The sequence below is a fragment of the Diplotaxodon limnothrissa genome, linkage group LG19 (assembly GCF_057381915.1).
Source record: "Diplotaxodon limnothrissa isolate DT_005_m linkage group LG19, D_limnothrissa_male_GT1.1, whole genome shotgun sequence".
Taxonomy (NCBI): domain Eukaryota; kingdom Metazoa; phylum Chordata; class Actinopteri; order Cichliformes; family Cichlidae; genus Diplotaxodon; species Diplotaxodon limnothrissa.
The window spans coordinates 12,146,068-12,169,095 of record NC_140614.1 but is presented as its reverse complement, the minus strand read 5'-3'; the positions used below and the strand labels follow the sequence as shown (position 1 = coordinate 12,169,095).

The 23,028-nt window shown below is 43.8% G+C and overlaps 3 protein-coding genes across 3 annotated transcripts in view; all 3 read left to right on the top strand.

The window, feature by feature from the left end:
• dlgap2a (discs, large (Drosophila) homolog-associated protein 2a) overlaps nucleotides 1–9,343 on the top strand; it is a 52,073-nt gene extending 42,730 nt beyond the window's left edge. Inside the window, exons 7-11 of the mRNA XM_085343420.1 lie at nucleotides 4,176–4,264; nucleotides 5,125–5,564; nucleotides 5,641–5,732; nucleotides 8,873–9,025; nucleotides 9,137–9,343. Of these exons, the coding sequence (XP_085199546.1) occupies nucleotides 4,176–4,264; nucleotides 5,125–5,564; nucleotides 5,641–5,732; nucleotides 8,873–9,025; nucleotides 9,137–9,343 (981 nt within the window). The remainder of the gene's footprint in view (nucleotides 1–4,175; nucleotides 4,265–5,124; nucleotides 5,565–5,640; nucleotides 5,733–8,872; nucleotides 9,026–9,136) is intronic.
• Nucleotides 9,344–15,539: 6,196 nt separating this feature from the next.
• On the top strand, nucleotides 15,540–17,906 carry cln8 (CLN8 transmembrane ER and ERGIC protein). The gene is made up of 3 exons (XM_085343239.1): nucleotides 15,540–15,590; nucleotides 15,880–16,505; nucleotides 16,852–17,906. The coding sequence occupies exons 2-3, from the start codon at nucleotides 15,966–15,968 to the stop codon at nucleotides 17,176–17,178; spliced, it is 867 nt and encodes a 288-aa protein (XP_085199365.1). The 5' UTR covers nucleotides 15,540–15,590; nucleotides 15,880–15,965; the 3' UTR covers nucleotides 17,179–17,906.
• A 2,355-nt stretch (nucleotides 17,907–20,261) lies between these two features.
• Nucleotides 20,262–23,028, top strand: part of arhgef10 (Rho guanine nucleotide exchange factor (GEF) 10) — a 44,230-nt gene continuing 41,463 nt past the window's right edge. Inside the window, exon 1 of the mRNA XM_085342593.1 lies at nucleotides 20,262–20,428. The gene's annotated coding sequence lies outside the window, so the exon portion shown is untranslated. The remainder of the gene's footprint in view (nucleotides 20,429–23,028) is intronic.

Genomic DNA, 23,028 nt, shown 5'->3' with positions numbered 1-23,028 from the left:
ATTTCCAAACAACAGAACTGCACGATATTCTCAACCAATGCATTTGGTTCACTCTCACAGTCATAATACTACACTGAGTCGGAGATTTATGAATGTCAGATGCTTAAAAGGCCTCTTATAGACATTTTGGGCGCTCTTTGAAACACCTGAGGGCTGGAATGATATCATTGGCAGAGAAATGCACTCGTTTTTTTACAGCTATGTGCACTATAGCACAGTGCTTTGATATCAGACAAACATTATTTACTATGCAGGTATTTCAAATTCACATACTAGGATCATGAGTTGTTAGAGTTCATCCTGAGGAGGACGCAATGCTCACATTAAGTCCTGCTTGTCTAACCTTTAAAAAAATCACAGTATAAAAACACATTTTGGTATATTGTCAAAGACTGGATCAACATTTTTTAATTTTAAAATCACCCAGTAAATGATGAGGGAAGTTTGTGGGTAAATGCAAAGTAGAACCAGCTAAAAAAAACCAGGGCACAGCCACGAGTCATTTTTCTGACCTATGCATGCTGTAAATGTGTTCCTGAAATATTTAACCCATGATTAGCTGACTCTAAACAACCCTGCGAGGAAACCCAGGTGACCAAAGGACGAACAGCACTCTCTCTTTCTCTCAGGGAACATAAGGCTCCGCTCAGCTCTTATCAAAGCTGCACCGCTCAGGTTATAAATACACCCGACAGAATAGAGAGCTGATCGCTCAGAACACATCCAAAGTCATCCGGTCCAAAATATGGTCAACATGTGCCCTGGGCCTCATTAAAGAACCACTTACTCAGCTCTCCAGTAATCACAGCTGTGATTGGGCTTTCATTTCCCGTAGTCTTTACCGGACAAATAAAAATAAAGAAGGATAGATCAGATGTTTGTGTAGCTTATGTGTCGACACAGTGGATCCATATTTCACTAGGAGATGACTTCAGGTAAGGGTCGGTGTTGGGAAAAATGAGGTCAGGAAGACAGTCCTATACGGGGGATAGATGAGTGGTAATGAAGAAGATGATAAGCGTTGGCTGGCAGGGGTAGATAACCGCCGCTGGAGAGAAGATGGAAGATGGTATGATTGTGCTGAGTGGGCTGTGGGTGAAGGAGTGGCTGAGACGTGCAGGCAGACAAGCATCTGATTGGAGGAGGGTGATGTAAGGTGTGATGTAAGGTGTGTGGCCAGAGGGGCCGATGGCGCAATATGGCAGCCTCGCTTCTGTCAGTCTACCCCAGGGCAGCTGTGGCTACAACCGTAGCTTGCCTCCACCAGTGTGTGAATGTGAGAGTGAATGAATAGTGGCATCGTAAAGCGCTCTGGGTGCCTTGAAAAGCGCTATATAAATGCAATCCATTATTATTATTAAGAAAGCCCAGGTAGACAGAGGAAAAGCAGTAAACAAGAAACTGGGGTTTACAGTTTTGATAGGCTGGAACAGATAACTCGATGATGTGATCAATCAGGGACCAAGTCTGAGCAAACGCACTTCACATGAACATACAAGCATGGAGAGGGACTGAAGCAGGCGCTGTAGGAGCCACAGCAGCTGCGTCTGGTCATGCACTGAGGTATGTGTATGCAGGGCAGATGTGAGTGCTGTAATCTGCTTTTTGCAAACAGAAAACGATCTATTTTTTTATTTGCATGAGGAGCGGGAGAAGTCGTATCCAATCATAAGTGGTCACTCAAGATGCATTTTATTGCCAGCTGTGAACTGGTATACTTAGAGCTGTCAGCTTGTGTTTGGATCACTCAAAGCAGACATTGTGGAAACTAGACAAAGAGAGACAAGTGAGAGAAAGAAATTAGAAGAGAAAAAGAAGAACGGATGGAGGAAGAACAGCAGAGCAAAATGGTCAACACTGAAGAGGTGTCATTAAATGTGGCTCCACCGACTGTAGCCACGCAGGAGCCATTATCATCCGCCGCTCTGTCCTCCTCCTCCATAGTAAAAACTAATGTCCTCATTTCTATCACTGTGGATGGTTCCACAGCATCCAGTCTACCATAACTGACTAAAAATGCTTCAAAAGAAACCTTATCTTTATACACATATATGATGGCTTTTCACACTATTTAAATTATCTTCATGACCTTCATGAGGTCATCACCTACAGCTAACGGTTGTGCCTCGAATGTATTTCCTGCTATCTGCAGTCATCCCTTTATCCTGAGGCACAATGGCCACTCTACAGAAAACACAGGCCAAGAACAGAGAAATGACATTGCATCAGTAAGTTCAGAAATTAGAGTCCATTAACCTGAACATTTTACTGTTTCCTGCAGTGCAGAAAAACCCAAAAAACACCAGGCGCTGTGAAACAGCCTCACCTGGCATACATGCTGGAAGTCCTAGAGTCGCAGTAGCTCTGCACTCTGCAGTCAGTGGCACTCAACGTAGAGCCCAAATTATTGCCTCTCAGAGTTCAAGTAGCAAACACACCTCCACATAAACTGTTTGGAGGAGCCTGCATGACTCAAGCTTTTATGACTGAAATGTGAGAAAGAAAGCACAGAGGAGTATGGGCTCAAATTGTGGTCATAAATATTTTGTACTTGTAAATAAGGATTTGTATGTGTAAAAAGAATTTGTGTGTGTAAAAGAGATTTGTGTGTGGACTTAGCCAAAAAATACGTGTGAAACTCTGGACTCAGGTTTCAAGTGACAAGTATGAATTTTGACCCTGTTTTTCTTCCTTTCATATGATTGGCCAATGTCATGTCAATCTCAAATTTAACTATCCAATCAGAGAACAGATGGGTTTGGCTATTGGAGGGGTGCTTTATGGGGCTTCAGGTTCTTGAAGGGAATAAATGCCCTTTTACATGCCAGCCCAGCGTTTTCCTTCATCACCACGAAGAAAAACAGTCTGTGGTCGTCCGAGTTTGGTGATTTTTGTGTCACAGGTTTACCTGCTTAATACAGGGACTAGCATCTAGTACAGGTAGAGCTGCTGCAAAAACCCACAGAGCTCAGCAGCCAGCGCAACAAAATCTGGATCCTTGGCTTTTAGTTAGCAGTTAGCATTAGCATCACATGCTGCGTCTGATGTGAAAGGACCTTCATGCCTGTGACTCACAGCCATGGTCCCGGGTCAGGCCTGACTTTGTGTTAAACTAATCCTAAAGTAATAATGGTATTTCTAACCACTGATATAGCACAACTTTATCCTTTCAACAGCTACTGAAAGTTAGGGGACCTAGCTGCTATCGGATATTTACATAGAGATCCTCCAGCTTCAAACTGTATTACCCTTCAAGGACCTGCAGTTCAAAAAAGCACCCCTCCAACAGCCAAACCCATCTGTTCTCTGATTGGATAGTTACATTTGTGATTCACGTGACATTGGCCAATCAGATGAAAGGAAGAAAAACAGGGTCAAAATTCGTACTTGAAACTTGAGTCCAGAGTTTCACACGTATTTTTTGGCTAAGTCCACACACAAATCTCTTTTACACACACAAATTCTTTTTACACATACAAATCCTTATTTACAAGTACAAAATATTTATGACCACAATTTGAGCCCACAGAGGAACACAAACACAAAGCAGACTGCTCGGGTCATGAAAGGCAAGGAAGCAGACCAGCAGAAATCTGGGCTTTGCTCCCACGAGTCCAGATTTGAGATTTCTGGTTCCACATCTTTGTGATATGCAGAGAGAATGAACGGATGGTGAGAGAAGTGTGTTTCCCACTGAGAAGCATGGCAGAGGAGGTGTGATAATGTTGCTGGTGACACTGTTGGCCATTTATGTAGAACAGCCACAACATTCACAGCGGCTCAGCTTCCCATCTGGTTCCAGTTGGTGGGACCATCATTTGTTTTCCAACAGGAAGATGACCCGAAGCACACGTCCACATTCTGTAAGGGTGTCCGGCAAACATGCTAATGGAGCGCCTTCACGTTGACCCGACCTAAACTCAGAGGTGTTTGTGTTGAGCTCTTGCAGCGTGAGTGCAAAGGTGGCTAATTTGAAGCTGCTATGCTTATTGCATAGTTGCACAGCAAAGCATCGAACGAGTTCGCAGCCTCCATAAATCATACAATGTTTACTTTCTGACACGCTGTGCACCGTTAAGTTGCTCTGTCCAGTCCCAACCCAATAAACACAGAAACACTGGGGAATTGCAGCTCACATAATGAGAAGCACTGTTTGTATCTTTTCTTCACATTAGGTGGAAGCAGCCACGGACTCTGAATCTGAAAGCAAAGGCTCACGGGAGTACCATTCTGTTGGGATCCAGGTAGAGGATGAAAAGAAAGGGTAAGATAATGGCTTTGGGATTTTCACATCATTACAAAACATCAGGGTTTGATGTTTGATCTCGGTATCGCAGAAAATAGCCCCACTGTCAGTGCCATTATTCGTCATTTTGGCATGTGTACATTCACCCGTGCCTTTAACCTTCCTGCCTTCTTGGGACCTTTTTGTGCCACTGCTATGTGTTAAATGGCTGCCATTTCCACTGTGTTCAGTGGAATATAACCAAACTTGCCACAGGATAGTTTTTACCTGTCAATGTTAATATTCCAGTGTGAATTCCTTAAATCAGCCTAAAATGGCTGAGCAGCAGAAATCCCCACACCCATCACCCTGGGGACCATTTTCTGCCCATTGACTTCCATTATAAACGCTATTTTTCAACCCCAAATTATCATCATATGATTTTATTTTTTCTTCTTTTCTTGGATGTCAATGAAGACTCAGGGCCTTGAAGTTTTAATTTTTAAATTGCAAAAAAAATGCAAAAAAAATAATGGCAGGTCAAAATGTATGTTGGTGCCAATCTTTGGTCCATCTAAAGGCCTACTTATAATGACAATCACATATTACTTCAACTGGTTTTTTGTGGAAATATTTAGTTTCGTTTTTTGGTTTTTGGGGCTTATAACACAGGGCGCTCATGTAATAACACTGGGATTTGAAGGGTTAAAACAACGAAAATATAATTAAAACTTTACATGAATATTTCAGGGAGAAGTAGTTTTACAAGGTTGGCTAATTTAAAGTGGAATAAAATATGGATATATGGTCTTTTTATGGCGTGGCTGAGAATGGTCCCTAGGGTGATGGGTGTGAGTTTTTTAAAGGATGGCAGGAGGGTTAATCTCTTCGCCCGTCAGACAGGGAAGGTTCAAACGCTCCAACAGCGTGACTGCAGCTGTGCAGGCCGACCTGGAGTTGGAGGGCTTTCCCACCATGGAGGACAAAGGCCTGCAGTTTGGTGGGGGATTCCAGCGTCACTCAGAGCCCAGCACACCTACCCAGTACGGGGCAGTGCGGACCGTGCGCACCCAGGGGCTCTTCAGCTACCGGGAGGATTATCGTACCCCTGCTGAACCCCCCAGTCCCCGGGAGACCACCAGCGAAACAACCTGGCAGCTAGAACCCCCCTCCCCGCGGGAGAACGCGGCTTCGCCGGGCGAGTCGGGGAGGGCGTCCCCTTCCCTGCGGAGGGACGGGAGCTGGTTCATGCAGTTGCTCCACAATGAAACAAAGAGGATGGAGGGCTGGTGTAAGGAGATGGAGGCAGAAGCTGAAGAAAATGACCTGTCAGAGGAGAGTGAGTGAATCTCTGATCCTTTGAGCAGAATTAACAGTTTGCATGTGCTCTGTTTGATATGCTGCGTGTCATTCAGTTCTAGGGAAAATCCGAAGTGCAGTGGGAAGTGCTCAGCTGCTCATGTCTCAGAAATTCCAGCAATTCTACTGGCTGTGTCAGCAAAACCTGGTAAGACGTGATTTTATTAAAGTCTGTAGGTAAAGAACAAATAAAACTGCTGTTTACATCATAACTCACATGTAGGTGACATTAACTGCAGCACACAAATAACATGACCATCCACACTGCATGTGATCCAGCCTACCACATCTGTGCTTGAAGGTAAGAGAGAGAGAAATTAGAATGACACAGCTACATCTGGCACAAAGGTGTTAGACTCAAAATATTGATCGTGCTGTAGAATGAACTTTTGTCATTAGAAACAGTTCCACACTTTGTTCTTCAACCTTCAATACACGTTTAATACTTTAGCTGGTGCTAACAAACTGAATCCAACTGCCTGAAAATGTCATTGATTGTGGAAAAGTGCAACATTGAGAATCAATAGCTATTCGGCGCATTTATATGTGACCTGAGCATTCTGAAATAAAACAATACATGCGTGTGTGTGTGTGTGATGCAGCTTTATCCTGGAACAGAGGAAGTAATGGTAGAACCAGGCTCCTATTGAAATGGATCTGAGACACCAGCAGTGCGTGTGGCACAGATGTTCCTCAGCACTATCACAGCCACTGGTTTTGCCTCTAAGTGTATGGCTTGCATCCTGCTATGTCCTGGATCGTCTCCAGGGAACCTTTGCACAGTCTGTAACTTGCGTCCTATTGGCTGTGGTAGCTCCTGCCTCCATGGTTCTGGATCTCGGGGCCCGTTCCTTTGCTGACGTGATCCAAGCCTCTGTGCTGTCCTTTGAGCTGGCCTTTTCTAGCCACTGGTAGGATTTCTTTAGTCAGCCGCTTCCCCTGTCTGTCGATGGTACAGATGTAGGTAGATGGTGCAGATATATCCCATGCAGGGGCTTGGTCATCCAATACACTTCCACCTCCTGTTCCGCATCACCGTCTGTCTTTAGCTGCCTGAGGCTCTCATGGAGCAGCCCTTGTGAGTGCTCCAAGTTTCATACTGTATTGTGGCTCTGACACTCAGTGATCCATGCCCTCCCACTTTCTGTAGCTCATGGAGTGTCTGGATGTTGGACTTTGGGTGAAAACCTCCATGCTGAATGAGGGGTTTCATGTCTTGACATTTGTGACATCTCCTCCTCTTGTGGGCATCTTATTATTCCAGCTGTTTATCTGATGACCGGTAGGGCATATGCATTGATGGTTTGTATCTTATTCCTACTATTCAGCTGGCTTCTCTGCAACTGTCTTACCTTCTGTGAGTTGATGTCTCCCTCACACCTGGCATACAGTTAGATAGGTAGGTAGGTAGGTAGGTAGGTAGGTAGAGGCCAGGTACTATTTCCTCCTGAAGGAGACGGTGTTATGAATGTTTACTCAACAAACCAGCAACCTTGACCATGCCATAAATCCATATGAAACAATATTTCATACACCGCCTTGGTTTGTGAAATGTCCACAAATGAGAAACTTAAAAGGATGTCTCATCTTGTTTTAGGAGCCTGCTTTTCTTTAACGTCTCAATCAACATTTAGGAAGCCTGAATTAAAACGAACGGTGTGCACAGAGTGCTTCTCTGGGAGAATTTCCAGGATTTGAAGCACACACAGGCACAGCCGAAGCTTAAAACTCACCGACTCCTTCCAAATCTGCCAGCTCTGAATATTTGAAGCCTTGAGACTTTGGAGTTTGGCGAACATCACAGGCACAGAGGTCAGAATAAAGCTGATGGAGTTCTGAGTCCATCTCTCAGTAATTAGAGATAACAGGAGTGAATTCTGTTTCTGGCATTCCTCACATGGTGGACACTCATGTTTGAAATCTTAGGGTTTTTGTTTTTTTCAAATGGCTTGCTTTATGAAGGAGAATTATGCTAATCTCATAATACTGTACAAATATCAAAGCCGAATGTAACCCCTATGGAGTCACAGTAAGCAAAGTATGATTAGCAATACTGTAAGTTTAATATCTGTGTGTGATGTTGCAACAGATACAACTTTAGGAAAGAGCTGAAGAAATAACATTTTAATTGGTTAATGAATTTCTACACTTGGGGCCAAAGATGATATTTTTGAGATCCTTTTAGCGACTCCTTGCTGTTTGTTTGGCTAAAAATAATTATCTGATTACTTAATGCACAAGAAACCAAATGAGTTGGGAACTTCAAAACTTAAATAACAAGCCCCCATCATATAAAAAACGACATCTACTCTGCTGCACGCTTCAAATGTCATAATGTTTTAGAGCTTGACCATCTCTGGTTGTCGAGTCACAGCACAGATGTTTGGTCGGTGCAAAGTTTATGAAACCATGGAGCTGAAATAGTTGAAGTTATAAAGTAAAACATGGATGGAAATATATGAATAAAAACAAAATCCTGAATACAGTGCAGGGTGTGCTGCAGCCTGAGCTGTGACAGTGTTGTGCTCCACACCATCAAGCCCTGAAATCAAACAAAGCCTCCTAAGAGAGCCTGTTTCTAATCGCATTTCTGCGTTGGATTTGGGAATAAAGAAATTTGCAATTAAATTAGAATTTGTAATGAACAAAGGTTAATAATATGCACACATTTACCTCAAGACCATCAATCTTTTTTCTCCCTGCATCAGTTTAAGAGCCTCTCATGATCATGTTTTTTAGACGTTATTGTCCTAGAGCACAAACCTGTGTACCCGGGTCCTCGTTGGCGGCGATCAACACATAAAATCAGCTCAGAAATTCTGTTCAGGCGTACGCAGGTTGTGCTTCCTTATCATGAAAAGCCTTCGCAAGAATATTCAGCTTGGAAGAAGGAAGAAGCTAATTTAATGAAAGAAAGAGGGACCAGCACACGGTAAACTCAAACCCATGACTCATTAACCTGCAGCAGTTACTGAGACAATGAGGCACCTTTCAGTCGGATGTTCCTTTCATTTCAGATATCAAGTGATGAATAGGTCTGCACCGACAAAGTCGGCTTAGTATTTCAGGCCCCATTCATGAACGAATGACGGGACCGCTCTCCAACACAAGCTGTTGCCCCTCATTTCAATCACTAGTTTTGAATATGACGAGGACATCTAGTGGACTGGAGCTGAAGTGCAGTAAGCAGGGTGGCCCACATGTGCGGTGTTACATTATAGTATCTACCTCACCATTTGAACACTCTTAAGAGTATTTGATCTTTCCTCTTGTGCCCGTGCTGCGTAGGACCCCAGTGCCATGCCGCGACCCACCTCTCAGGACCTGGCTGGGTTCTGGGACCTGCTGCAGCTCTCCATCGATGACGTCACCATAAAATTTGACCAGCTGCAGCAGATCAAGAACAACAACTGGAGGCCTGTGGATAGCCCAGAGAAGAAGGTGAGGACTCACTGCTTGCAGACTGATTCTTAAAAAAATGTGGAGCAAGCAAAAAGGATTTTCTAATAAATCGCAAAATTGCATTTTAATCTTTCTCTCTTCTTTCTAAAGGCACCAGCTCCCGTACCAAAGAAGACAATTCGACAGAAGAGTGCAATGACGAGGGAGAAATCCCTGGACCTCCCAGATCGGCACCGGCAGGAAGCCCGCCGACGGCTCATGGCAGCCAAGCGGGCGGCCTCTTTCCGGCAAAACTCAGCCTCGGAGCGAGCGGACAGCATCGAGATCTATATTCCAGAGGCTCAGACTAGACTTTGAGAGGATCGGGTCAGGGGCTAACGTGTCTCCCTATTTCAAACAAAACTTTAAAACTAGCCTTTTTCTAGACTGCTAATCTCTCTACTCTTCCTTTATCCATCTGTCATCTGATCTGATAGCCATCCTCAGTGCCCATCGCCAAAACCCCAGCGGACTGTAGGATGCGCCAAGGCTATACTCCTGCATCCAGAGCGAGTGTTAGCAGAAATGTATGTCTGACATGAGTCGCTTGGGTTTCTCCTTAGCTCACTCTCATGACACCCGACCTACAAGCTCTCTCATCCAGTGTCCTGGATGGATACATCTGTAGTTTTTCAGCATTTGCAAAGTGCCATTTAAAAAGTGCAGCTTTGAGAACCTACCAGCAACCAGGCCTTTGAGCTAAAAGAGTAAATGAGAGATTTATTTATTTCAAGTTGTTCAAAAACGGTTAAAGTTAGTAGCCCTTCGATACTTTTTGATCATTTGAAAATTACCTTATGATTTCTTTTCTTTTGGGGAATAAGAAGCTAAGTATCACTAAATTGTTGTAAGTTCAAGTCTTTGCAAAGTGCCAATGCTTGAAATACCTCAACTGTGTGCATGTGGCACTGGTTACACATCCAAGGTTATTCAGGCAGCCCTAAATAAGCTCTGGACTGGTCAGTGTTGAAAAATGCAGCTTTCTACCCAATCTGGTTGTAGTCAAACATTCTTCATGGGCTGGATTGGTGGAAGAATGACATCAGCTCATCAACGCGCACATTTCAAACATCTTTCCTATATATCTCACGTTGCCAACTTTCAGATATCGACATTTACTTGAAGCTGAAAACATGCAAGTCTTGTGCCAACACGTTCATCATGTCAATGCAGTAGAAACCAGTATGAAAGTGTCTGTAACTCCTTAGATTGAAATGTGTAGACAAATGCACTTATGCACTTATTACAGTTCTCTGTATTTCCAAGGGAAATGTACATACCCCAGTTCACAATAGTACTGTTGTATTTTTGAATTGTGAGTGGGATGAATATTCATCGTGTTTCCCCACTGCGTCTCCACTGTTTTCCGCCCTTTCTTTTGCTCTTGACTCCTCTGGATTTGTTGCACACATGCAGTCATTTTGATCGCGCACACACTCTACGCCGCACGGCCGTCTTTTCATCCACCATGCTTCTGTCAGGCCCTTTCAAGTTGCACCCTCAGCCACAGTTAATGAGGAGTGATGGAGAGAAAAATGTCAAAACATAAACAAAATATCTGCATACGCGCTTCTTTAATCTATGAAGTACTTTGTAATTTTTCCCATTTCTTGAAAAGTTCAGTGTAGTTTGAAGTCTCCCTGTGGCTGACACCCTTTAGGAAAAGATGGGGAATAATGAAATGAAATTGGGGCAAAGGCTTTTCCAGAGGGATGCAAGCAGCAAGTCTCAAATAGCTAAAACTCTGCAAGAGCCCTGCTGAACAGAAAGAACGGGCTGTGCACACCGATGCCAATTTTAAGTAGTGCTAAAGATCACCTACATCTATATATGCAACTGTTACAGAGGTCTGGGGTTTTCAAAGTGTGGTTCGGGGACCTCCAGGGGTCCACGACTCAAAATAGTTTGCTGTCAATCTGTACGGGCGCAATACACACCAGTAAAACTATTGTAATCAGTGAAGGAATAGCTGGTTTGATCCAATCCTGGTCCGTGATTGTGTTCCTCATAAATTCATTCTGAGCAAAACGCTAAAATTCTGCTGCTTAATTATGAAACTTTGGTGCCGGTGATTTCGACGTTCGCTCCACTGTGTTGCTGATGTCGCTGTCAAATCATTGACCTAAAGACTGAAGTCTATTAGTAAAACCTTTGGGATAATCAACCCACTAAATGGTGCTGCTTTTTATTTAATCAGTACAGTACTAGACAAATAATCAAGTCGAAATAATGCGCTGTCCACTGAACGGTACATCACTTTAAAAATCTATTTTTATGACTAATTGTGCCCGAGTGCCTGGCTTCATTATGGGTGGGTTCAGGGATATGAATCATATGATAGCAGTAAAAAAACAAAGTCCCTGGATTTGAATAGTGTGTGTGTGTGTCTGTTGCTGATGTGTGAGCGTGGATCTTGTTTTTGTAGCACAATGCTGACTCTAAGTCAATCTAAGGTCTGCGCGTCATTTTCCTATTACTACCCAGCTGTGGCCTGACCTCCATCGCCCGCCGCACCCCCACACAGATCTACACGCCATCGCCGTGCCATCAGCTGTTTGATAAATTGTATTTTAGATACCTTGATTTACTTTTTGCTCCTGCGAATTGTACTTTTGAGTAAACGCAGCATTTTTTGAACCATACGCATCCTTGAAGACAAACTCCGAGCATACGTGGGATTCACACTTGTTTTCAAGCTACCATGTATGACACATTCCTCATCTGCCAAACTTCTTGTAGCAAACCTCAGACAACACATTACAGAATGACCAGGTAACCAAAGTCTGCGATGGAGTGACAGCGTTTCAATAATGAAACAAGAAAACACGGCGAGCTCGAATTCTGTTGGGTTTTTCATTGCAGAGGCAGGGAGCTTTAATAGTGAGACAGTGGGTATCTGGAAAGCGTCTGGGTGTGCGATGCCAGGCAGTTGGCGGAGCGGGGACGTTCCCCTGCTGTTGCCACAGTGGCAGACAGACGGCAGAGAGACAGACTCGGGTTGACATATGCTGGCTTAGAGGAGACGAGAGCTCGGCGCTGAGGCCCAAACTGCTGGTGCTGTGTGCTGTTCTGTAGCTGGAAGGCTGTTCATGTGAGGATCGCTCGCTGCTGCGCCGGGTCATTTTTAGCCTCTCTTTGACTAAGCAAAGCAGCTTATGTAAGATTTTGGGTCCTTGGTGAGATCAAGCAAACTGCCTCTAAGGCCCTTCAAAGCTTGTGTTGATAAATGTATTGCTGAATTGTGGCCTGCACTGTAGAACTTAAGCATCAGCACTACATGTTTCTGCTGGGCTGAGGCTGAAACGACTGAGGAGTTTCTCCCTTACGTATCTCGAGCAGGGCCGTGAAAAACGTAGTATAACCGCCACCTGATTCAGTTTCAAGCATTTCATTTGCACCTTTAAGACGCATCGCATAATTTGCCAGGAGGCCTTTTTTTCTAGTCGGACCTTGAAGGAACCAGGAGAGATGGAAAAGGGCAATAAGGAGACGAGTGTGAGTAAATTTACAGATGCATTTAGAGATAAGAACTGTGCAGAAATCATCCCTCCCTCATCCCCCCAGAGACAAACCTCGCTGCTCTGACGGCTGGGTTTTGTCTCCCAGTGAAAATCGTTTTCCATCGATGACACCGTTTCTTTTGAGGTGTAAACGCATTCTCACATGAACTCTTTTTCACAGAGCGATCTTGTATTCCCTCGAAGCCGACTGTAGCGCTTATTCTGCGCTGAATCCTTCTGGATGACGCGCAGCATGAATCCGATACTGTGAGCGCCAAGGGAGTCTTCTTTTGAGGATGCAGTTGCAGCGCTTTCCTTTAGGTGGCCCGCTGAAACCTCGTGTGAACCCCGAGCGTACAAAATTTCAACAATGCTGTATTCAGTGCCAGGAGGGCAGCGGCCAACTGCAAGTGCAATGTCTTTGACTTATCCAGCAAACTGTAAAGTTCTTACTGCACATTAGTTTTACGTAATCAAACCATGACTGCCGTCGCCGACCCATCTCCAAACATGCGGTTTGAGCTTGTATCTACACATTCTGTGGCCTCACTTCTGGTACGACTGTCTATGCGCTTTAAACTCTAGAACCCATGACGTGAACTATTTCAAGGGGACTTTTTGGTAATCGTGCCATGGAAAGAAACACACTGATACAACACTTCCTAGAAGTTGGAATGTGAAACAACTCTATAATTACTAGACAAAATGAAAAAAGGTAGTTGTTTAGCTAAAACTATTTTCATCTCTTGTATATCATATCTATAGGAAGGATGAATATAATGCCAAATATTCATTATTTGTAAAGAAATATATATATAGATATATAAATATAAAATATATGCTTCATTGAAACAACTATTTTCTGCACTTGCTCATGTTTTGCTGTTATTCTCACTTTGTTATGGTTCCTTTCTAAGCTGATATGATGGCATGCAAAAAAAAAAACTGATTTTGAATGTAGGCTTATTTATTCTTGTTTTTAAGAATTATGACACTGTCACACTGATGTACATTTGTTATGTATTTATTTAAGTCTGCCACACGTGCATCTCTCAAGGCGCGTTCTTTCAGTGCAAGTTACCTTATCGTTAATTTATTTTGTATTATTATTATACCATATGCATTTTCCTCCATTCTTTCAGAGCTGTTGGGAGATTTTGCCTATTTGACTCGTTGATCATTGCTTAGTTCACTCAGTGTAAATAATTCTGCAATTAAATTTTTTGAGAAAAAGTTTGAGACAAGTTTGTCTTTGTGGTCCTTTTTACTTTGAACAGTAACTCGCTGCTGTTGTGATCATCACAGCAAAAGTATTCACGTAAACTTAGACATTATACATGACACTGCATTTAATCCACTGGAGTGGGTATGCCAGAATTACAGCTTTCTGATGCCTTTCCTAACAGTAACTGTACTTCCAGCGGAGGGATTTTCTCTCACCGGAGGGGAGCTAAACGAATTCATCAAACTGCTCCTGACATTTCATGCATTTTAGATCTGTGGCCCGCTAACGAAAATAGCAGTGAAATAAAGATGAAGTGTAGCTCTGAATCATCAGTCAAAGAAATTGGTACACTTACTTTCCGATGTTCATAGTGTGTCAGGAGGTTCACCAAAGAACTGGCATTTATATAAAAGAATAACTGAATGAACTGGCTTTTGTTTTTTCACATCTAACAAAAGCGATCAGCGTGCGTCAGCTTACTATAAATCAATCTTATCCAATTCAGGGTCACGGGGGAGCCGAGGCCTACCCCAGCTGTCACAGGGTCCACCGTGGAAAGGTTGTCAGTCTGTCGCTGGGCTAGCGCGCAGAGGATGACAACCCTTCAAGCTCACGGTCACACCTACAGCCAATTTAGAACCAGCAATTAACCTGACCCCATGCACGCCTTTGGAGAGAAAACGCAACATCACACAGGTGCTTCTTGATGCGAGTCGACAGTGCCCATGTGTTCAGCTTACCCTTGAACACCATTCTTTAAAGCAACCCACATAATGCTTCTGGCACTAAAGAGTTCTATATTCAGCATTGACATAATCTATATCCCAGCATGGCTACATTTTAAAATTTGCAGGTTATATTCTTGTAATGCATTTCATGCACCACAGCAATGGCAGCATCCATAAATTCTACAGATCTGCAGGCTGACTGTCTGCAAGAATGCGACCACTGGTACAGTATCAGTACTCTAAACTTCAGATGATCCGTGTCCAAATGTTTCAAAGACCTTGTAATGGCCATAAAGGTCGAAGTCAGGCAAAGATATGCTGGATATTACATGTTTTTAATGCTTTTCATTCCTGCAGAATTCTGACCTATGAGCTCTTTGCCAGGTAAACAACAATGGGTAATTTGTCTTACCCAGTAAACCTGAGAGGAAGCTGAGAAAGAGTCCAGTGAGAGTAGAACACAAGGTCCGCTCCTATTTGTTAAACGGCTCTTGCAACAAATGAAAATAAAACACATTAATAATACAGTGAAATAAAATAAATCAAAGCTTTAGCACATCAACTCCTCAAAAACAAAACCACGAAAAATGTAAGCGAGGCCACTTCATTTGAATCTCACAATGCAAGGGCTCCCTCTGCTGGACGGAGATAGACACACATGCCATGTTCCAGTAGCACACCTCTAATAGTTAAAAATGCAGTTCTGTGCACACGTTTATTACTCTCTTTTTTTTTAGCAGAAAGTTGCATTTTATTGACATGACTATATTATTTATTACTGTGAGGGTTTATTTGTTTATCTTACTATTTGTTAAGCGGTTTATTCAGGTGAATCTTGCGACTTCTTCTACAGGAATCCGGTCGTAATAATAGATAATCGTGATTAATATTAAAGAGGCTGTTTCCAGACAGAAAATATAAATAAGAGGCAACCAATGGGATTCTACGGCTGATCAGCGCTGACCAATGGGATGTCTGCAAAGTACAGCGAGGCTGGACTTCCTGTGTGGATGTCACATGACCAAATTGGAGTCGTATGATGTGAGTTTTCCTGTTTGGGGGTACTATCGGTTACAGAGGGACGCTGTACTCCCTGGAAACGCTTCTGTCCGGTAAGTTACACGTTTCTGTGTTAGTTAGTAAGTAAACTGCTTTAGATTTAATCATTTTTAAATATTCTGTGAGATATGTCGCGATGTTAACATCGAACTTTTCTCTGACTCTTCTTTCGAAGAACTCTGTAGTGAAAGTTTGTCACCGGCGGATGAAATGAACACAGATTGAAGGCTTACATAGAGTTTAAATAAAATGATCCGTGTGTACCGAGGTCCACGGCTTCGTGGAGTGTTTTCACAGGCACAGTGCTGCGTTAATGGATGGTGTGTTGTCTGTCTGTTGCAGGTGGGCCACACACACCATGCTCCTAGCAGCTCCACCTTCAGGTGACCCTCCCCGCGCTCAGGTTCGGTGATCCTCCGTAAAGCGCCATGGCCTCCGAGCAGCACACCGGCCGCCTCTCCCAGCCCAGTGCAGAGTACTTCTTATGGGACTATCGCCTCCAGCTCATCGGCCTTGGCTTCTGCTTCTATACTGTAGTGTTCCTCTTCTGTCACCTCCTGTCTGTGTCTCTGTGCCAGACCTACAAGTCCCTGCTGGCCAAAGAAAAGGTTTTTTGGAACCTTGCTGCCACCCGGGCAGTGTTTGGGATCCAGAGTACAGTAGCCGGTCTCCGGGCCCTCACTGAAGACTCCTCAATCACCAGAGACAAAGTGAGGGGCCAGGAAGACTGGTCATGGTTTAACGTGCTCACAGCCACGGGCTTTTTTGCATTTGAGAATGTTGCACTTCACGCCTCCAGTGTGGTATTTTGGTCATTCGACCTCCCACTGGCCACGCACCATTTCTTCGCCCTGTCGGGATACGTGGGGGCGGTGGTGTGGGATTCCCTGGGCCACTTCCTGCCCATGGTCACCCTCCTGCTGGAGATGAGCACGCCATTCACCTGTATATCCTGGATGCTGCTGAAGGTAAGCATGATCGTGTCACATGCACGTACCTTTCATCTCATTCTCCGGACTTGTATTTGTACGTAATCTTTGGTAAGTCCAGGCCCGGCTTTCTGTAGCATCTCACTGGCTTGACCTTTTGCTTGACTTGTAAGTTTTGCTTCCTCCTGGGTCTTGTGCACCTTGTGATTATGTTCACTGTACCAGAACGTTCTTAGAAAGAGGAAGTTCCCTTTTAAAAACAACAAAAACCTGAAGCACTAACCACAGTTTTCTCTGTTCCTTCTGCTCACTGGTTTACTGAACAGATTTTGCATGAATGTGAAGTAAAGAGAAGGTGTCTGACAGATTGTGTCTCCCCTGACAGGCTGGCTGGGCATGCACTCTGTTCTGGAAAGCCAACCAGTGGGTGATGATTCACATGTTTCACTGTCGAATGGTACTCACTTACTACATGTGGTGGGTAACCTTGACCCACCGGGTGGAGCTGTGGACCCATGCGCCCCTGCCCCCGCTAATACTCTTCTTCACCGGCCTCACTTTGCTCACACTTATCCTCAACCCCATATGGACCCACAAGAAGACAATGCAGCTTCTTAATCCTGTGGACTGGAACTTTGGCAACAAGGCGATCCCACTGAACGGCACCACCGACGGTCAGCCTGAGGCTTCTGGAAAACCTCATGCCAGTTAAGGAGTATCATCGGTGTCATTTCCTGTTTCAGTTATGGCTTTTTATTTTATTATTTGAGACTGAGTGGGAGCTGACTTTTGATGGATGCTTGTTTTAAATTCTACGTTTGTTAGACTGGGACTTCTTTTTAAGCCCCTTGGGCTCTCTAGTCCTTTGTTCTGTAACGCATCTTTTCCTCTAGCACCACCTCAGCTCAACTCTACTCAGTTTTTACAATTGTGTAGTACCTCAATGTGGGCGGGGTCATCATAGCAAGGTGGGCAGAAAGTCCCAGTCTGCGTTTTCTTGTCAGACTTCAGGTAAAAGAAGTTTGTGTCTCCATTTCCTTCGTTGTTGGGTTTGAAAAATGGCAGATTTGATTCTTGTGAAGGAGTCGCTCTCATGACTCATCCAGTGACATCACTCCCTGGCCAATCGGTGGCATGAAGTCTCCCAATGTCACATTTTTGGTGTGACTCAGCTCCTCACAAACTCACCTAATGGAAACCCTTTAAACTAAGTAATTGAGTTGTGTAGGTGCTAGTGGAAAAAGGGCATAAAGAGACTTTGCTCCTGACAAAGGTTTACATATGATCACAACAGAGTGTGAAACAGAATCTTTCACTGCACAGCTTTTATTTCGATTTCGTTTTATTTCAGGACTCTGGTATTACTGTCTGGGTTTTTCCAGGCTCATAACAGGACTTTGTGGTTCATTATACACACAAGTATTATCGATGCAGCAAAGAGTTGGCAATGGTGCGATTTCACACCTTTTAACAAGTGTTGCAAGTATCCACTTTTAAAGTAATAAATTACTTTTTTTCAGTATAAAATATGTATGAGAGCAGCTCCTGCATTAAAAATCAGTAAGTTTAAGATCAACAAAAGCTTTAATAAGCAAAATCTGCTTTGAGATAAAGACCAGAATTAAACTGGACTTAAATATGAGTTGGGAGTAGATGTTGTCGGCCAACAGCTGTTTCTATTGTGTACATATTGACAGTGAAATTTGCTCCGTCTGTTTAGGGAAGTTTGAGGTGAGCATGAAGTGTCTCTAAATCAAAGCACTGTGAACTCCAGAGTGGACCCTTTGTTACACAGCTCTGCTGCCTGAGTGGGGTAAAACTGGATCATGTTTGAGGATGACCTCTCATAGGTTTACTCATTGACGTTATTAGATACTAAGTGTTGATCAGATTGGTGTGTTTGGACTGCATCAGCAGAGAAACAAGCATGTATCATGGCAGAGTTACACTAAGTCACAGCAGTCCGCTTCACAAAGGCTTAACTGTGCTGAAAAAATACTGAACTAGTGCTTACACTAAGCAAACCTCTGACCCTGATAACTGTGGTTTAAACTGGTGCAGCCCTGCAGCCCATCTTTATTTATGGTGTATTCTAAAATCCACTGAGTTTTATTTTATGTGTGTGGGATTTTTATAAAAACATACTAATGGCGATTGTGTGTGTTCCTGTATTTAAACCATAGGAAAGGTTTTATTTGTCTTTCGCTGCAAATGTTCAACTTCTCCACAATATCCCACTTTAACAGCTCTGCTTTTAGTTCTCATTAACAGAATAGCCCTGTGTTGTTATTGTACATGGGAAACAGAATTATGTGTTATATTCAGTAATTTTTTAAGACATTTTAATTGTGCACATAGTTGTAATTTTCTTTCTACAGCGTGCACATTAACACCTTTTGGCTCGGCCTGCACAAAAGCTGCCCAGCAAATAAGTGAAGCCCTCGTTAGATGTTTTCCTGCCTGTGTGTTAAATAAAGTGGAAAACGCTTCGAAGCCTCAGTCCAATAGATTAAAACTTTTCTGCTTTTCACACCTTCAGTAATTTCATCTTCGTAAAGAGTGAAATGTTGTTTTAGCTGTAGCTCTGATCTCACTTTAAATAAATCTGATCATGTTAGATTTAGATTGTGAAATTAGGGAACTACCGTGGGACAGATGTCCTGTTGATTCAGTGCCATATACTAACAGCTTCTGTGTTATCTATGTTGGACTGTGCATTCATTTAAACTACCGAGTTTCAAAATAAAGTGTTTCCTTGGTTATTGTGTCTCTTTCTTCTGTTTTGTCTCCTGTCACCATGCTCCTGCATGTGACCCAGAAATTCATGTAAGTGGGGCATGTTCACACAGGTCTGGAGAGCAGAGGGTGACGTTGCACTGAAGGACCTGTAATGTAGGCTTTAAACAAAATTGATAGGCAGATGCTGCAGCTGTGACATTTAACTGGCAGCCATTCAACATGTTTGCTCAAAGGGGAGGATGTCTGATTTTATTGTAGGGCTGTTCCTTCCCCCTCTTACATTTCGGGTGGGAAGCTCAGTGTGAGCTGAGGGGGGAGGAGAATGAAAGAGGTGGGCTTAGCTTAGACTGTAAGATGTGCAACAGAGGATCTGCCTGTAGGTGGCGCAATGGGAATAATTACCTCCAGTTTTCAATTGATTTCTTTTTCAACATTGCCATAAACCGTCAGCACATTCTTGCATATTTAAGGATGATTTCCCCCTGAACAGCAGCACAGGGCTGCAGCAGGTTTGTCTCGTACACAGATCTGTTACAGTCTGAAGAGTCACTTTGCTTATTGCGATACTTCATTTTAAAGTGAAGACATGAAAAAAAAAGCTCCGTCAGAGAAACGAGAAATTACTCAAGATTTTTTAAGGATCTATAAAAAAAAAATGCTTAAAAACATTGTGTCCTTAAAAAAAAAAGTGAAAGTTTCAGCGTTAAAGGCTCAGAGTTCGTTATTCTAACTTTATGTGTCTGCTCCTGTAAATCACGCGTGAAGCAGCAGTCCAGCCTCTTCATCAGCGTGGACATCGGTGCCTCCCGGGGACAAAAATCCCTCCTTCGTTGTTTTCGGTTCAGGTTTTAACGGATAAGCTAAAAACTTCCTTCAACATCATCTCCGGACAGCTGTGAGGGGGGAGCCACCTCACACGTCACGTGTCCGCTTTGCTCGAACTTCTTTCCCATAAAATCCGGAGAAGACGGCGGAGGTTTGATTGGCGTTCTACGCAGCCAATCAGAGCCCTTAGTGGCGCTGTGGCGGCCAATCAGCGTCTGAGACGGGGGGTGAGAGGGTTTTCATGGATGAAGTCAGCTTGCACCGAAGGGAGAGAAGTAAAAAGGACGAGAAGTGGATGTTTTGATAGGTTTGAAGTTGTGCGGGAGTCTGAAGTGTTTTGCGTTTAACGCTTGCTGTGAAAGGATTACGTCATTCACCTGGGAGCACGTCACAGAACGGTAAGTTGAGGTCATTTGTAGGTTTTTTACAAAGTTCTGAATAACCCTGACAAATGTGTCCCGATAACTGTGAGGTGAAGTGAGCAGTGATGTCAGCCTGAAGCAGAAACTGTGTTGGAAGATGTTGGCTATAACGTGGCGTGTCAGTTTCCACGGAGAAGATCCCAAACCCTGTCAGATACCTGCAATAACACAGTCACTAATGCGCCTTTTATGCGCATTTATGCCAATTTGTGCACCCTAATCCGGAAACGATCTGCTTTAAGAACAAGAATTACATCAACAAACTCTCCTCTGTGTTTGTTTAAGAATTCACCAAGTTTCTGAGCTGCCGTGTAAGATTTTCATACGTTTCTTCTTCTTACTTTGATCTTACTGCTGTTTTAGGACTGATTTGATGAGGTTGAGAGAACTGATAACAAACAGCTTTATGAACACAAAAATGTGGACTGAAAACACTGCACCACCCGTGGAGTTGACACTCCGAAAAATCATTCATAACTGGATAAATCAGAGCTGCAGATCCAAGTAGTCATGCATAGCATTCCTCAGCCAAAGCCCTGCACAGCTTCAGCCAAGTGGAAGATTGGTCTGAGCAGGCTGTGAAACCTCAGTTTAATTCATCTGTTTGGCCTTTGGTAGGTTTAGTAGGTGCCTATCTGCACTACAAAAGTCAAGTTCCTCAAGGAACCCTCCGAGGTTTGGTAGATCTCCAATGATGGTTAGAAATACAAAGAATGCTTTGATCACTGCTTGTATTGTCCAGTGTCGTGCATGTCCAGTTCATTCAGCCAGGACGAGGGTGAGGTGGAAGAAAGGCTCACACATGCACATGCTTGCACACAAGAGTCTCCGCTGGTAATTTGATTGGCAAATAACTGGAGAGGCCTGCCTGTAAATACAGATGCTTAATAGCTCCACCAGTGTGGGCTGTTTTTACTGTGCTTAAACTGCCTGCTGTCACTTAATGTCGTGTACATCACGTAGAATCCTTTATGAAGATGCTTTTGTAGATCACAGCCAGCTTTGCCACAAACATGAGAACACAGAGCACAGACTTCAGTGTCCTCACTTGTGCTCGGAGCAGTCTGTGAACACAGGTGCGTTTTAATGGAGAAATACCAGGAATTAGTTAAGTAACTGTGACAGGGCAGCCTGTAGCGCCGCTTTGCCAATAGCAGCTACTGTTTACCGTGACTGAGCTCGGGGGTGCCAGAGCACACAATGGTCGTGCAGAGGAGCATACCATTCATTTTTCGAAAGGCAGTTAATGGAGTCACTGTCCACCCACAACTCGGCCAAACATCCACCGAGACGGGACGTGGATTAGCAGCATAGCTCGCCAACAGCTGGGAAAGAAAGGCCGCTGCTCTCGTGCAGGTGGACGAGAGAAACTGACACAGCGCTGGCTTGTTAGGGAGCTTTACCTTCCTTTGTGCGATAGCACCGTGCTCTGTGAGATGAGCTGTAGCTCAGGACTCTGCCCAGGGATGAGTAAAGCTAAGAGTCACTCATATTCTTGGCTTTGGGAACTGTTTCCACCCTTTTCAAGTCCATGCATAGCCCACTGATGATCAGGAGTGGCATGGTTTCCTGTGGTCATTTTATTGTAATCTGATTGAGCTGCTCTATTCACATTAAAATTCCTTCAGAGCTGAAATCCAGCCAGTTAACAAAAACGCCTTAGAGTGGCTGCTCATCACCGCTCACTAAATAGTGTGTTTCTGGTGACATGTTGGCTTCTCGGAGCTTTGGTGTGGCTCGCTGGGTGGGTGGAGACCAGTTACGAGTGACAGCCAAGACTTTACGGTCTCTGTCTTCAAATGGACACCACGTTTGAAACATAATGCAGTCTTTTATTTTGCTGAGTGATTCCCAGGCTGGCAGAGTCATGTCAGTGTTTGCTGTTTGTATTATTAAAAACAGAATCTGCCTGCAAAAGACCGCTTCATACATACTGTATGGTGGGGTGATGCATCATTATGGCAAGCCCAATAAATCACGTCTGTAATCAGATCAAAGTCCTGCGGCCCCATGCATCTGATTATCGAAGTGTACTCCCTACAATCGACCGCCGCTGCATTATAATTATAAGTAGTAGCTGACGGGGACCAGACTTATCTTCTTGTGTTCTGTGTGGGTTTTATCCTGCACTGCTGTGAGGAGAGGTTGTATTCATTGGAGAGGAGTAAACGGTGGGCCATGTGAGCAGTAGGGAGGACTGCTTGCTTTACTGTGGTAGTGATATATGTGCCTGTGAATTTCCTTCGGTCCCAGATCTGATCTGAGCTTTCAACTTGCCAGCAGTCAGGACTCCGAGTTTGTGGTTGGAGTGGGTGGTGTTGTTGAGGCCCACATACTGTGTGAGCCCCGGTGCTCTACTGGATGCTCATCGCTTTATTTTTTACCGTGTGGTTCAAAGTATAAGTAAGCTGTGTTGAAAGTGTGTTAATGAGGGTGACCTATGTGAGAAGCAGAAGCATCCTTTTAACTCTGCTGTTACTCTTGAATTCTGATCATGAAGAGCTGCAGCGCCCTGAACGTCCTCACAAACATCTTCGAGTACTTTGTTAAGACTGCTGGGCCTCTCTTTGCAGGCC

Coding starts and splice junctions, on each gene's coding strand:
- cln8 (XM_085343239.1), top strand. CDS start 15,966: ATGGCCTCCGAGCAGCACACCGGCCGCCTCTCCCAGCCCAGTGCAGAG. Junction 16,506..16,851: donor TATCCTGGATGCTGCTGAAG/GTAAGCATGATC, acceptor CTCCCCTGACAG/GCTGGCTGGGCATGCACTCT.